This window comes from Bos grunniens, chromosome 13, assembly GCF_055505025.1.
Source record: "Bos grunniens cultivar Pamir isolate PY7600 chromosome 13, Bosgru_T2T1.0, whole genome shotgun sequence".
Lineage (NCBI taxonomy): Eukaryota > Metazoa > Chordata > Mammalia > Artiodactyla > Bovidae > Bos > Bos grunniens.
Window position 1 is genome coordinate 28,343,317 of NC_141177.1, and position 15,429 is coordinate 28,358,745.

Consider the following 15,429-nt stretch of genomic DNA (forward strand, 5'->3'; position numbering starts at 1 on the left):
GGAGGCAACAAGCCTTGTCCGCGGCAATGAGCAAGCTGTGACCCAGGTGCCCGGAGGAGGGTCAGGGAGGAGGGAACACCATGGAGCAGGCCAGCTCAAGGGTCGCAGTCCCTCCAGCCCCTCCTCCCCCTGCAGCTCCCAGAGCAAGGCTTCCCCTGGAGCCTCCTGACCATGGGGGCAGTGCGGCTCCCAGGTTCCCCACAGGCTCTATGCCCCCACCCCAAGAGCCTGCACCCACACTGGGCTACTCCCTCTCAGGGCATAGACCAGCCCCTGGGCTTTGAGCAAGGGGTCGTGGCCATGTCGGGGGGAGGCGGCCAAATAGAGACCAGCTGAGTGTGTCAGGCTCTGATTGAAGGGTTGGAGCAAATCACCTATTGATTTCCCCATTACAACTGATTATTGATTCCCCATTACAAACACGCTTTCCTTTCCCTCCTATGGACTTTACTAGCCATGACCATCCTCTGGACAGCATCTTCGTTCACAGGGTGACACAGTTTTAACACAAACGCAGCATTATCCCACGTCCTCCAGGGACACGACCTGATACACACAGGAGAAAGAGCACTTCCTCCAGTGACTTGTTCACAGACGAGACCCCTGTAATGCTATGAGACAGTGTATTCGAGCGGAGTGGCCCCCATTTTACTCAGGGGGGCCCTGGGGGAGGGGCCAGAGACCTGGCAGCTGCACAGTTCTTGTGGGGGCAGGGGGGCCTCAGCCCTGAAGAGGTAAGTGCCATGGAAGGATGGGGTGCCTCACTGGGGGCTCTGGGGGGGTCTGGGAGACACCCCTTCTACTGGCAGATAAGACCACACCTGCAGAGGATAAGGGTCCCCCCAAGGTCATGGGGGGTGGTGAGGGGACAGTGGGAAGATGAAGATGTCGGCCCCAGAACCCCGATCTCTGCTGCCGCCTCTAGGCCCTCCCATGGGCAGGCACCCTCAGCCCCCTTTCCATGCCCACCCAGTTAGATTACTTCTTAAACTCCTTCCTATACTCACTCCATAGCTTGTTTAGTAACAGAGGCTGAAAAGGTATGGGTTTGATGTACCAGGCATTATGACTAAACGCTCACAAAAACCAAGGCTGAGCTGCTTTGGGAGCCCAGACAGGGCGGGGGCACCTCAGCTGGGCAAGCAGGGGCCCGCCTCCAGCACCCACTGGTCTCACAGGACCACCAGCTCCACGAGGCCATCAGTTCCCCTCTAAGCAGGGATGTGTCGAAGTGCTCATCACAGACGTTTCCAAGGGCACTTAGCCGTGAGAAAGACAGGAGTGCCTGCGCCTGGCACTGCAGTTCCCTGGTTACTAGTGTTGCTCTATCCATGCTTCCAGACCTCAGGATCCCCTCCTCTGCTCTCCTAACTATGTACCGCTACGGCCCCTGGCATGGCCAACCACACCTCTGCAGTCTCCAGGATGTGACCACACCTAACTTCTCTCCATTTTCCTAAAACCGTCTCTTTGCTGTGCCGTTTTTCGAGTCTGGATCCCAAAAGGGTCCCAGCGCTGTGTTCGGCTGCACCATCTCTTGAATTTCTCAACACCTAGAACATCCCCCCCCGACTGCCAACCCGTCACAGACTCGGGGTCCGTGGTGCCAGCTCTGTCAATGGCTTCCTCATGGCACATCTGGTCCCTCATTTCAGAGCACGTGCTTCCTGACCATCTTCAATCTTTCACCCATTCATCACATGAACACTTCATCCAAACTGAACGTGGGATGGTTTTACTTAACTTTGTTGCTTTTTATACTTAATGTATTCTCTTACACTGAAACTCTTCGTTGGCTCCAAACAATGTTAATTGCTAGTTTACTTGAACCTACAACATGCAGTTGCCCCTCCGTGTCCATGGGGTGACTGGTCCCAGCACCTCCAGCTCAGGGAGACACCAAAATCCACAGATGCTCAAGTCTTTCATATAAAATGACACAGTATTTGCACACAACCTGCACACACTCACATATATTTTAACTTATGATAGATACCTGATACGATGCCAACGCTGTGTAAATAGATGCCTATGTGTGGCAAATTCAGGGTCTGCCTTTTGGAAATTTCTGGAATTTTTTTCAAATATTTCTAGTTGGTGGTTGGTTGAGTCCACAGATGTGGAACCCATGGATATAGAGAACCGACTGTACATAAAAAGCTTAAAAATAACAAACCAAACATCACTGCCAACACCAGGAAGACCAAATGAATTTAAGACTTTTCTGCAATAACTGTTGTCCTCAGAATAAATCCCATGAAGGACTCACGATCTTAATACTGTCCTAGTCACTAGAAATCATTATTTTCTTGGGAGTTGTATTACCATTGAGCATCACGACTCAATGGACATGAATCTGAGCAAACTCCAGGAGACAGTGGAGGACAGAGGAACCTGGCATGCTGCAGTCCAAGGGGTTGCAAAGAGTCGGACACGACCTAGCCACTGAACAACAACAACAAGACTTTATGTGGCTCCAAAAATCAAAGCTATGGCAACACATGCAGCAAACTCATGCCCCCAGACTCCCCTCTACCAGGTCCTTCCCTCTGCTCAGGGGTGACCGTTTTTAAGAGGTTGTTTCCCCTCTTTTCAGCATTTCTTTCTACAAATACAGGCAGGTGCATACACAAATCCACACTCCTCTCCCCCTTTTACACAAGAGGCAGCAAACGAAGGATGTTGACTTTTCGGCTCACCAATCCATCCTGGAGGTCTCGCACTTCCGTGTGCGTCACCCTGGTTCTTACAGCTGCAGATGTCCCCACTGTGTCGACACGGCTCGTCCACCCACCAGTGCCGTGGAAACCGCGGCATCCTCCATGAACAGTCTGCATCCTCCATGAACGATGTAGATGATGCTGTGGTGAATGTTCTTGGGCACGTGCTACTTCACATGCATCCAAGCAGAATTATTCAAGTGCAGTCTCGGTGTGACGTGCTGCTTGTCCAGTGAGACTGCTGCGAGCTCTGCCACAAATAATTACACGTCTTGGGGCCCCAGGTAGTTCTGTGCAGCTTTCGTCCTCCTCAACACGTGAAGATGACCCCGCAGGCCAGCCACACCCTGCAGACCACACCAGCGCTTATCAGTCAGGGTCCTGACGCCCCAACACAAGTGTGAACTGGAAAGAATGCTCATGCAGGGCCCACACAGAGGTGAAGGGCCCACAAGCCCTCAGGGCTGGTGTCCTGTAACTCATCCCTGACCCAGCAGTGACAGCAACTGAAGGACGTCCTCTCGCAGCTCTGGGAGGGCTCCCCCGGCCACGTCCAGTTCCTGGCACTGTCCTTGGCTGGATCCGTACCACCCCACCTCTGCCTCCGCGCCTTCACCTGGCCCCTCCCTGCGTCTCAAGTCTCCCTCCCCTGACTCCCAGGCACCCATGGTTGGACTGGGGGCCACCTCAATCCAGGGCAACACCTCTCAAGACCGTCACCTTCATCACACCTGCAAAGACCCTATGTGCCCAAAGGACACATTCACAGGTTCCAGGTGGACACATCCTTGGGGGCCACCCCTGCAGCCACCATAGCACGTGAGCAGCCTGGACAGACAACAACCCCCCAGGGCATCAGGAACAGGGTGGGGACTCCATACTCCCAATGCAGGATGAGAGCTGGAGGCCTGGTTGGGGGGAACCTGGGGGAACTGTGGCCCCAGGGAGCCCAGCTGCTGCCACTCCAGACATGGGGGTGGAAGGTGAGGTGTGAGGTCCTTCAACCCCACTCTCTCTCTCCTCTCACTGCCCTAACCCCGCAGGAAGCCAGACACAGAAGCTGGGGGACGGCATTCCTGGGGACCGGCCTCTGGGGCCCAGAGCTAGCAGGTGCAGACCAAGCAGCCCCGTGGGCACTAAGCTGGCTGCCCCACTTGGTGCCTCTCATTCCAGGCAGTCGACTACGAGCTGAACAGAGCATTCATGCTGACCGTGATGGTGTCCAACCAGGCGCCCCTGGCCAGCGGGATCCAGATGTCCTTCCAGTCCACGGCGGGGGTGACCATCTCCGTCATGGACATCAACGAGGCCCCCTATTTCCCCTCCAACCACAAGCTGATCCGCCTGGAGGAGGGTGTGCCCACTGGCACTGTGCTCACCACATTCTCAGCAGTGGACCCCGACCGGTTCATGCAGCAGGCTGTGAGGTGGGCCCACAGAGCACTCTCAGGCCCTGGGAAGGGGGTGCCCCGTGCTTCACAGAGAAGAGTCCTAAAGTGCCCAGTGAAACCTGAAACCTGGAAAGTCCTGGGTGGGTGCTTAGGGGCACCCCTAGGCAGGGAGGCCCAGTCCGGGGACAGCTGGATCACCAGCCACCAGACTGCCCTCCCACAAGATGGTGGGAAAAGCTTGAAGGACATTCATCCACATCTGGCGTTAGACTGGATCCAGACCTCACCTCTAATTCCCGAGCTTTGTGACTTTGCAAGTCACCAGCCCTCTCTGCTCCCCCGTCTCCCCTCTATAAAGGGGGCTGATAGGAGAATCTGCCTCCCAGGGTTCTTGTGAGGTTAAGTAGCCCATCCTCCTCAGGGACTTCCAGCCACTGCTGTCACCGGCCCAAGTGGGAGGCCCCAGTGAGTTCAGGGAGCAAGTGGGCAGGCAGGAGGGGCTCCCCCAGCCCCTCACCTCACCCCTCCTCCTTCCTGCAGATACTCAAAGCTTTCGGACCCGGCGAACTGGCTACACATTAACGCCACCAATGGCCAGATCAGCACGGCGGCCGTGCTTGACCGCGAGTCTCTCTACATCAAGAACAACGTCTATGAGGCCACCTTCCTGGCAGCTGACAACGGTGCGCCCAGGGGGATGTGCTGGGTGGGGGGACTGTGAGCTGGGTCCCCTTGGCCACTGGTGCCCCGGAGCCCCTCCCTCATCCATTTGAAGCCCGCCTCAGCCAAAAAACACGATTGTTACTGTCAGGTTGGAGATGCCACCAAAAGGCAGGACCACGGTCAGCAGAGGACAGAGGGAAGAGCTCTGGCCAGCCAGCACCAGTCCACCCACACTGTGGGCCTACACTGAGGCAGGGGCTAGGCTTGGGAGCTCCAGGATGACCACACGGCTGCAGGCGTGTGCCACTCATATGTGGTCTACAACTGAGTCGCTGTGTATATCACACAGCAGAGTCAGTGTATGGGGCCATGGGGTGTGTCCTGGGCAGGCCTGTGCTCGTGGAGCCCAGGAGTGACCGCGTGACTGCCCATGTCCGACCCACAGGGATTCCCCCGGCCAGTGGTACTGGGACCCTCCAGATCTATCTTATCGACATCAACGACAACGCCCCCGAGCTGCTGCCCAAGGAGGCACAGGTCTGTGAGAAGCCCAGCCTCAATGCCATCAACATCACAGCGGCTGATGCTGACGTGGACCCCAACATCGGGCCCTATGTCTTCGAGCTGCCCTTTGTCCCGGCGAGCGTGCGCAACAACTGGACTGTCACCCGCCTTAATGGTGAGCCCACCATGGGCACCTGCCCACTGGCTGCCCGGCTGCTGGGAAAGTCAGACCGAGTCCAGAGGGCAGCCCCACCCGGGCCTGTCACCCGGGAAGCAGGAGCAATGGAGTCAGGAGTCAGTCTCACAGGGGCCACGCAGCCCTCTCCTGCAGGGCAGGGGCCCTGCCGACTCCAGGGCTCAGCCACCAAGGAGGCCCCAAAGCACGCCCCAACCTTGTCCTTTAAAGAGCTCCACGTGACCATTCTGCCACTGTAACCACACGTGACTGAGACCACTCCCTGAGCCAGTCATCAAACAATGGGGACCCCAACACCACCATGTTCCCTGAGGCACTTTCCTAGCCATGGTCTTGGTGGACAGGGCTTCCAAGTTCTGGAGTTCTGATAGCATTTACTTGTTCCCCAAACCCTTGCCAACACAGCATTATTGTTTTAAAATCATTTTTCCAATTTCTTAGCCAAAATCACTGTTTCCACTTGCATTTTATAACTACCAGTGGACATTTTTTCATCTATTTGCCATTTTTTGCTTCTGTGAATTATCTGGTCAATGTCCTTCACTGTTTTTCTTTGGAATAGGTTTTTTTTTTCCTAATTGACTTGGTAGAACCCTTTCCATATTAAGGAAATAATTCCTTCATCCCATATGTTGCAGTTGCTCTGTTCCTGAATTGCCAAGTCTCTTAACCTTACAAGATGAGAGATGTGTGTGTCTACGTGTGTCTTAGCCAGACAGGCCGAGCCTGTGCCTATTTGCCTGCGTTCGTCTCGCTCAGGAGGCAGGGCTGGCTGCCCACTGAGCACAGCGCACCCTGCCCCCACCCAGGTGACTACGCCCAGCTCAGCCTGCGCGTCCTGCACCTGGAGGCTGGGGTGTACGACGTCCCCATCACGGTCACAGACTCGGGGAACCCGCCGCTGTCCCACACGTCCATCATCAAAGTCAAGGTGTGCCCATGCGACGACAACGGCGACTGCACCACCGTGGGCGCAGTGGCAGCGGCCGGGCTGGGCACGGGTGCCATCGTGGCCATCCTTATCTGCATCGTCATGCTGCTCAGTGAGTGCGGCTGGCGGGTCCCGGGGGAGGTGGGGCGGGCGGCACCCTACCCACCAGAGTCTGCCACAAGCCGGATCCAGACTAGAGGCGTGGTAATGGACACAGGCTCTAGTGGCCACACGTGCCTGCCTTCCACACACACACAACCTGCTCACAGCAGCCCATCCCACAGCCATGGTCCTGCTCTTCGTCGTGTGGATGAAGCGGCGGGAGAAGGAGCGGCATACCAAGCAGCTGCTCATTGACCCCGAGGACGATGTGCGGGACAACATCCTCAAGTACGACGAGGAAGGGGGCGGCGAGGAGGACCAGGTGAGGCTGTGCGGACCCTCCCGGCCCCGCCAAGCACACCCATGGGGGCCCTGGGACCTCCTCTCCTCAGCCCTGTGCCCCCACCCGCACCTCCCTCAGCATGCCAGGGCTCGTTGAGGGGGACCTGGGAGCTGCTGGGTGGGCCTCACTGGGGATTTGGGGTGAGTCTTACCAGGCTCAGCTGGTCAAGAATCCACCTGCAATGTGGGAGACCTCGGTTCGATCCCTGGGTTGGGAAGATTCCCTGGAGAAGGAAAAGGCTACCCACTGCAGCATTCTGTCCTGGATAATTCCATGGACAGTATAGTCCATGGGGATCACAAAGAGTCAGACTGAGCGACTTTCACTTTACCCCATGAAAGCTCAGGGATCCTTGTGAAGTGGGGTAACACTGGTCCCAGGTCAGGGACATGGTATAGAGCAGGTGAGGGGTGGACCCGGGTTGGGGAGGGCTGGGGGCACAAGCCCCACGTGTGCCTTGAGGACAGACAGGATCTGATGGACAGAGGCAAGGCAAGCCTTTCAGAAAGGACAGACCAGGTTATAGAACCGGACAAGGGTGCACCCCATGGACCTCCCTGGTGTGTCTGCCTGCTGTCCCCCACCCCCACCCGGACCCCCTCGCTGACTCCACCACCCCCCCAGGACTACGACCTCAGCCAGCTACAGCAGCCAGAGGCCATGGAGCATGTGCTGACCAAGGCCCCTGGGGTGCGGCGGGTGGACGAGAGGCCCGTGGGCGCCGAACCCCAGTACCCAGTAAGGCCCGTGGTGCCCCACCCGGGAGACATCGGCGACTTCATCAACGAGGTGGGTGGTCCGGTGGGGGGGCAGGGTGGGCACACATGCTCACACGGACCAGAAAAGCTCACTTTTCGGTGAGGGGGATTGGCATGAGGAGGCAGATTCAGATCTGGGTTCACTGAGCCCTGCCTGGGGGGTGTGGTGGGGGAGCAGGTCAAGCCCCTCCCCTCAGCATCCCCACTGGGAATGGCCTAGGAGGTGGGCATTCATCCAGAGCGGCCATCTGACCACACACTTGAGTCCCCCTCCTGACATCTGGGATCTGAAGTTCCAGCCAACAGGGTCCCTGCCTTTGCTCATCCCCCCGTCTTGATACTGACCCCAAGGTGCCCACCTGACAAGTCCACAGGCATCAAGGGTGCACCCCACCTCTGCCGCATCTTCCTTTGTGGGAAAGAGGGGGACGGCGAAGCCAGTGTGTGGCCGCCTCCCCCGCCAGGCCAGTCTGCAAACTTTGCCCTACTCTGAGCTCTGAGACACCTTTCACGGACATGCGGGAGACTGCATGCGGGGCCCCACCCCACATCTCCAGCCCCCCGCCCGCACTCTAACCCCGTTTCTGTGGCCCCAGGGACTGCGCGCAGCCGACAATGACCCCACGGCACCCCCGTACGACTCGCTGCTGGTGTTTGACTACGAGGGCAGCGGCTCCACAGCGGGCTCCGTCAGCTCCCTGGACTCCTCCAGCTCCGGAGACCAGGACTATGACTACCTGAACGACTGGGGGCCCAGATTCAAGAAGCTGGCGGACATGTACGGAGGCGGCGAGGAGGATTAACGGGCCTCCCTGCCGGACGCAAGGATGGATGGACGGACGGACGGACGGGAGGAGCAGGACTGGAGGAGGCAACGGGCCTTCCCGACCCCCAAGGCCATGTCACTTAGTGGTGGGGGTCCCCGCCCTGCCCCCGCCCCAGCTGTCTGGCATGAACACTTGACCCGCAGCTGACTCAGCACTGAGGAGAGCAAGAGGCACTCTGTCTTAACTTGAATTTCTTAGGACAGAAGCACTGTTTTAAAAAAAAAAAATGAAAGTGCCTTTTGGTACATGTATCAGATTCCCTCAAACTCAGGAGCGACTAAAAGCAAGCAGACAGACCCCCCACCCGGTCCTGAGCACCCCCAGCCCTGGCTAGTCCCAGCTCTGAAGGCACCAATTAAGGAATTGGAAAGAATGTGTCCTTTTTTCTTTTTTTTGATCTTTTATCAAGAAAACAAATGGGTGACTCGCTTGATAATTGACAAAGAAGAACAACGGGTCCAAACCCCATCAGCCCCTCTGAGTCCTCATGCTTTGCTGTCCACAGTCAGGGTCTCCTACCCCATGGGGTCCCCAGGTCAGCTCAAAGACCTACCTTCAGTTTCTGCAGCAGCAAGTCCCCTGGGTGTGGGCCAGGCCCATGGACCCAAGACCCACTGTGCACTCTGACTTTTGCCCTGACTCCCAGAAGCTGGAAACAGCTGGGGCCGTCCCTGATGTCCCCCATGGCTGCCCAGGGCCCCCCAGTCAATCATTAGGCCTCCCCCAGGGCCAACTGTGACCCTGAAAGACACCCAGGTCCCCACTATCTTTGGTCCAAGAGAGTACGGTGTCCCAAGAACCCACAACCAAAACCAGCCAGCATCCCACCAACCCCTGGCATGAGCCCTCCACCCTTTCAATAAGACTTCAAAGAGACCCCAAGTCAAAGGCCCCCAAACACTCACCAGTCCAGCCCCCGAAGGCTCTGGATGTCTCTGGCCACTGGCAGGGCTGCACCGACCACAGGGAGAGCTGATGCTCACTTGGGGTCCAGAAACCAGCACAGCCAGCGGGAGACTCTGGGGTCTGCCCCAGTTCTGCCCCTCTGGACCGGTCTCTGGAGCCCGGGAGCTGACGAGGATGGCAGAAGTCTGCTCCAATGCCGGGACAGTCTCGTCGTCTGTGAGGTCCATCCCACACATGTCTGGGCCACGCCCGCCGGGAACAGTCTCCTTTCCTTTGGACCAGTATCAGCCCCCAGCAGCTGCTGGGCCAGTTAGCTGCTCAAGCTCTCACACCTGGACGTGCCCTCTTGACGGGCAGTGTGACTCTCAAGCCAGACTCCAGGCTCAGTTCCACAGGACAGCAAGAGGCACCGCGTCCCAAGGACCCACCGGAGCCCCTGCTGTGTTTGCCAGGGTTGCGGGGAGTGGACAGCTAGAGGGGAACGGGTGAGAAAATGCCCTGGGGCAGCTTCTCCCCCAAGCATCACCCAGGGATAGCCTGTCTGGTGTGAAGGCATCTGGGCTGGCTGGAGAGGCCCCTCCAGGGGAATCCTCACCTGCTCTCGGCTCCCCAGCAGGACTTGGCGTCAGGCCTGCCCTGGAGCCCCACCCTGGGTCTGCTCCTGGGGTCAGGCCTCCAGAGGACCTGGGACAGGGGTGCACATACTCCCCATGTTCTCCATGGAGAGGGTCTTTGATCCACACCCCCACCCATGGCCTGCCCCCAATGCCATGGTCATCCTCTTTTCTAAACAGCTTCAGCCTCGAAGATGAACTTGAGTGTACGTGTGTGTGTGTGTGTGTGATCCGCGTGGGTGTGTCCCCGCTGGACGTCAGGGTCTTCCCCAAACTCCTCGCTAACTCCATCCCCTCTCCCAGGGCTGAGCTGAGCTGGGGAGGCGACTCAGCTTGTGGTCTGAGGGAGGCAGGTCCATCCTGACCCCGTCCACAATGGCCCAAGGAGGGACGAAGGGACAGGTAGACAGAGGCAGCAACCGCTTGGGTCATGTGCTGATGCCCCCAGGCAGATAGCCCATCTCATAGACCTAGGTGGGTAGCCTGCCGAGGTGGGGGATACCCCCTTCCTGCTATGCAAATCGCTCGGGTTCAGATAGCCAATGAGGACTATCCCAGCACCTAGAGGCATGGCCATTTGAGGACTGCTAGTGTCCTCAGGGTTGGTGAGATGTGAGCTGGAATCTCGCGTTTGTTTTTGCAGTCAAAGTTCTAAGTATGAATATGGGGTGGGGGACCCAGACAGCTGTGGACTCTCCCCACTGGACTCCTGAAGCCTCTTTGGGTCCCCAGGGTCCTGGGCTCACCCCAGGGATGGGGTGCCAGGCCCAGCCCACAGCTCGTTGTCCTGAACACCAGCCCCCCAGCCTCCCTGCAGCTCCTCTCCCCCTCCTCTCATCACTGCCAGGCCCCCACCCCACAATCTGTCTACGTTACACAGGCCCCATCCCTGCTCCCAGGCAGCCAGAGAGCAGCCCCTCCTCACTGCCACCCCAGACAGCCTCTGGAGACCCCTACCCTCTCCCAGAAGCATCTGGGAACTCTGTCCCAACCAACGGTTAGCATTAGCTACACAGTCAGTGTCAAACGTTTCTCACGTAGCTTATAGATGTGACAGGTCCAGACCAGGGGGTGCAGCCAGAGGAGGCCTGGACTCGGCGCGGGCGAGGTGCTCAGGCAAGTCCTGTGCCCACAGAGATTTTTGTTCTTGTGACCAGGACTCACCTACAAGGACACTCCAGTCTCGGGCAGCAGGCATCCCCAGCCCGGAGCCCCAAGCCTATCGGGCCTTGGCAGCCCTTCCCCATGGCCCAGCCAGCCTTCCCCTTCTCGTGTTCTCAGAACACCCAGGTGCCAGGCCTTCCACCGCCAGAGGGTCAGGGTACCAGCCAGCCATCAGGCTTCCCTACTGTGAGCACCACTGACCCACCCGGGTCTTCAAGACAACTCTGTTCTCTCTGAGGGGAAATGTCAGGGAGGAGAGTCTTGGGTTTTGTCACGGCTGAAAGGAACACCAAAAAAGCAAACACAGTCTCCCCCACGAAGAGCGCCCTGTGAGACAGCCCCCGGCCACATGGTGTATATACGACAGGCCCCGCAATGCCGGGATCCGTGGGGGGACCACCTCTGTGTATAATTGGAACGTGTCTCGCTTTTCCTTTCTCTCTCCTTTTCCCATTCTGATCTTTTTTTTTTTTTTTTTTGCATGTTTCTTTTTGACAATGGACAACATGTGTAGCAGCCCGCATGACTGTGGTTGTTCTGGGGAAAGATACTGGAGTATGATGTATTCTCACTGCAACTGAGCATCGCGCAGTTAGACAAATGTTCCAACTTTTTTTGTAATTGTCAACAGCACAACTATTTTGTATTGTTGTTTGTATCATTTTGTACCAAAAAAAAAAAAAAAAGGAAAAAAAGGGAAGAGCGTTGATGTTTTCAATGTGTTTTTAGTGCCAGGCGGTCTTGGTTCCACACTGAGCAGCGGCTCCGCAGGGTCGTCGTGTGCGGGAGCGGACGCTGCTGCAGGGGAGTAAATAAAGCCCCCCTTTTACGCAGTCGGCTCACCCTGGTTTGTTTTTCTTCGAGTGTCCCTATGAACAGCAGATGGATGAACACAGGGGCTTTGGTGTCAGGAGTGGGACTTGCTCGCTCGGCAAACATCTCAGCACCCACTGTGTCTCGGGCTCCATTCTGGGCTCCGAGCACAACCCTCAACAGAACCAGGCTCCTCCCACGGGTCAGGCCTAGGGGTGTGGACAAACAAGACCCAAGTGCCACGCATCTAAATATGGTAACGTTCCTAGAAGGTATAGACCAAGCTAACAAACTGCTAAACAAGGTGCGTCCCACCCCCTGCCTTGGCAGACATACCTTCGTAACAGCAGGAAAGGCCTGGGTCAGGTTTAGGATTCTCCTGCCCCTCTGATTCTCTGTGCGCCCCCCACCTTCTCCCCACCACAGGGGCTCTTCATTCCAGCACAAACTACACCCCCAGCCCCATGCCGGCCAGAGACCCCAAGGCAAGTGGGTCCAGTCCTCAGATGCTCTCACAGCGCAGCCTGCACTTGACTACTGGCCCGAGTCTGAGCTGCACTGGCTCACAGTTTGCTGGCCAGAGAGCCACACAGGGGACCCTCAGGGACACTGCTGGACTCGCTGGGGCTCTGCCAGCCTCAGGGAAGCAGCTCGGAAAGGCTGAGGGGTGCCCAGCTCAGCCAGAACTAAGTGATACAGTCAGAACCCACAGAGGGAGCCCCAACCACCCCCACCAGGCCTTTCTGGGGCTCAAATCACAGCTAATCACAGGTGCAGCTGACAATCACAGGCACGATTAACACTTGCCTCTAATGACATTCACAATTAGACAACTGCTGTGGGCCTGGGATAGGCAGTCAAAGAGGGGTGGGGCACAAACTCCTTGTAATCAGACCCCTGGGGCAAGGGCCAGGGGCAGGGCTGGGGAGCGGTCATTCTGCTTAAAGTCACTCCTCCCAGCTCCCCAAGTGGCTCAGTAGATTCTTTACTCAGCAGGTAAAGAATCTGTCTGCAATGCAAGAGACCTGAGCAGGAGATTAGGGTTAGACATGGGTTTGATCCCTGGGTGGGGAAAATACCTTGGAGGAGGAAATGGCAACCCACTCCAGTATTCTTGCCTGGGAAATCCCAAGCCATGGGGTTGGAGGCAGAGGCCTGGCTCGAACAACCACAAAGGCCAGCCTGGGGTCTCTTGGAAGCCAGGCAGCCCCTTCTCTGACCCCATGGCCTATCCTTGGGTCATTTTGCCAGAGAGAGGTCACTATCCTCACCTACATGTGGACACAGGCCCAGGAGGGCAGTGAGAGCAGTCAGTTCAGGTGAGCACTGGCAAAGCCCCTGGGGCCTCAGCTGCTCCACCAAGGAGGCCGGGTTCAGCCAGGAGCTGGGGGAAGGGGCAGACTCTGGGACCAATATGCTGGGGGATGCACACAGGAGGCCACGGGAGGCAGTGATACCGGCTGGCCCTCCATATGCCCCAGCTACATGGCAGCCCCCACCACGAATCCGATGCCCACCCCTGAAAAAGTGTCCTTGATGAGAGAGGAGCCTGCGCAGAGGAGGAGGCACGGCTCGGAGAGTGACAGAGAACAAGGCCAAGAGACAAGGAGACGGCTGTGTGGGTGAGGGCAGGATGTGGGGGGGAGGTGGTGGACTGACCCTCATGGAGGCCCTGTTCCAGCTCGGCCCAGGCGTGGGGAGGACCCGCACTCAGCTCTGGCCACATGGCTAGATGCCCTGGCCGGCAGCAAGATGGTCTGGAGCTCAGGGAGAGGTCAAGTGGGATGGACGGGGGGTGATCAGGGCACAGTGGAAAGTGGACACCATGAGAGGAAGCAGTCACATGTCCCAGGAGGCAGTGATAAGGGACAGAGCAGAGACTCAGGACTAAGTGAGAACCCCCAGGTTGATACTGGTGGGCCCTATGGATGGACAGACTGGTGGGCAACTGCACCCCCAGGAGCTGCTTTTGGAACCCAGCAGAATCCTGTGCCCCTCCTTCCCCCACCCCACACACACACACACAAAGGCCCCTCCACACCCCCTGCCTCTCTCTGTAGAAAAGCTGAGTCTCCCAGACCTCCCAGAGTCACAAAAGAGTGGCTCCAGCAGCTAATGAATACTATATAGTCACAGACTCAATGTTGACGCACGACTAAAATTGTCAGCAAAGAGATGCTACACACCCAAGTCAACAGCTTCCACTCTGAGAATATGGCGCCCTCTGTCAACATGCAGGGCTTCCCTGATAGCTCAGTTGGTAAAGAATCTGGCTGCAATGCAGGAGACCCTGGTTCAATTCCTGGGTTGGGAAGATCTGCTGGAGAAGGGATAGGATACCCACTCCAGTATTCTTGGCCTTCCCTTGTGGCTCAACTGGTAAAGAATCCACTGGCAATGCAGGAGACCTGGGTTGAAAAGATCCCCTGGAGAAGGGAAAGGCTACCCACTCCAATATTCTGTCCTGGAGAATCCCATGGACTGTATAGTCCATGGGGTCGCAAAGAGTTGGACAGGACTGAGCAACTTTCACTTTCACTATGTCAACATACAGAAGTTACACAAGATGGACTTCACCCCTGATCCCACAGAAATGGAATAATTTTCAGACAAGTGGGGATTTGTAAGCAGCTCTTTGCAAGAAAGAGCTCTTTGCAGGAGGCCCTTTCACCTTGTCACTTTAGAAATTTATATTGTCACTAACCTCAAACCAGGCACCCTCATGCTCTGCTCATCTCTGGCCCAAGTACATCTTTCAAATCTTTGATCACACAATCCCTGGCCTAACCTGTTGGGTCTCTCCATGGATCAAAGACATAGAAAGGAAGACTAAGCAATTAATAGATAACCGGGACTCTATCCCAGCTTCCCCCTTCAGTAATCTCATGAACAAAGTGCATGAACAAGACAGCAACTAAGGAAAGATCACAAGAAGCCAAAAAGCCTGCAGACAGTGGGGGCTGGCCCCTATCTCCATGATTAACTGACCTCACTTCCTCTTTCCCCCTTAAAACCCTCATGACCAAGCAGAATCTCAGGACTCTGTTTTGGGGGACAGAATCCTTCCTACCCAGATTGCTGGTTTTCTGATTAAAAGCACCATTTCCATTCCTGCCAATACGTGCCACTCCAGTATTGATTTTTAAGCAGTGAGCAGCTGGACCTGAGTTCGGTAAAATTTTCACTTAAGAAAAAAAATAAACTTTCACCCTGAACCCAATTTTAACTGATAAACACAAGCTGGGTGCTATCTCACAAGAGCCCAGAGCACTCTCAGCTCTCTTAGGCTCTCCTGGCTATCCCTTCCTGCTCTCCCATCCTCTCTCAACCCCTAAGTGCCCTCTCCCCCAACACATAGTCCTCCCCCATCTGCTCAGGGATATGCCCCCGGGAGCTGCCCACCATCCCAACAGCCCAGAGCCAGGTGAAGGAGGTGGAGGAAGGCTCAGTTGCCACAGATCTGCCCCAGCAGGCCCATCCACAAGGGCAGGGGTGCT

The 15,429-nt window shown here is 56.7% G+C and overlaps 1 protein-coding gene across 4 annotated transcripts in view; it reads left to right on the top strand.

Annotated features, from left to right (window-relative positions):
• CDH4 (cadherin 4) overlaps positions 1-11,952 on the top strand; it is a 479,150-nt gene extending 467,198 nt beyond the window's left edge. For all 4 annotated transcript variants that reach the window (XM_086332761.1, XM_086332762.1, XM_086332763.1 and 1 more), the window contains 7 exons: positions 3,894-4,147; positions 4,652-4,794; positions 5,220-5,453; positions 6,284-6,517; positions 6,690-6,829; positions 7,475-7,639; positions 8,205-11,952. In XM_086332761.1, coding sequence (XP_086188887.1) covers positions 3,894-4,147; positions 4,652-4,794; positions 5,220-5,453; positions 6,284-6,517; positions 6,690-6,829; positions 7,475-7,639; positions 8,205-8,411 — 1,377 coding nt within the window. In that variant the 3' untranslated portion in view covers positions 8,412-11,952. The remainder of the gene's footprint in view (positions 1-3,893; positions 4,148-4,651; positions 4,795-5,219; positions 5,454-6,283; positions 6,518-6,689; positions 6,830-7,474; positions 7,640-8,204) is intronic.
• Positions 11,953-15,429: the final 3,477 nt, after the last annotated feature.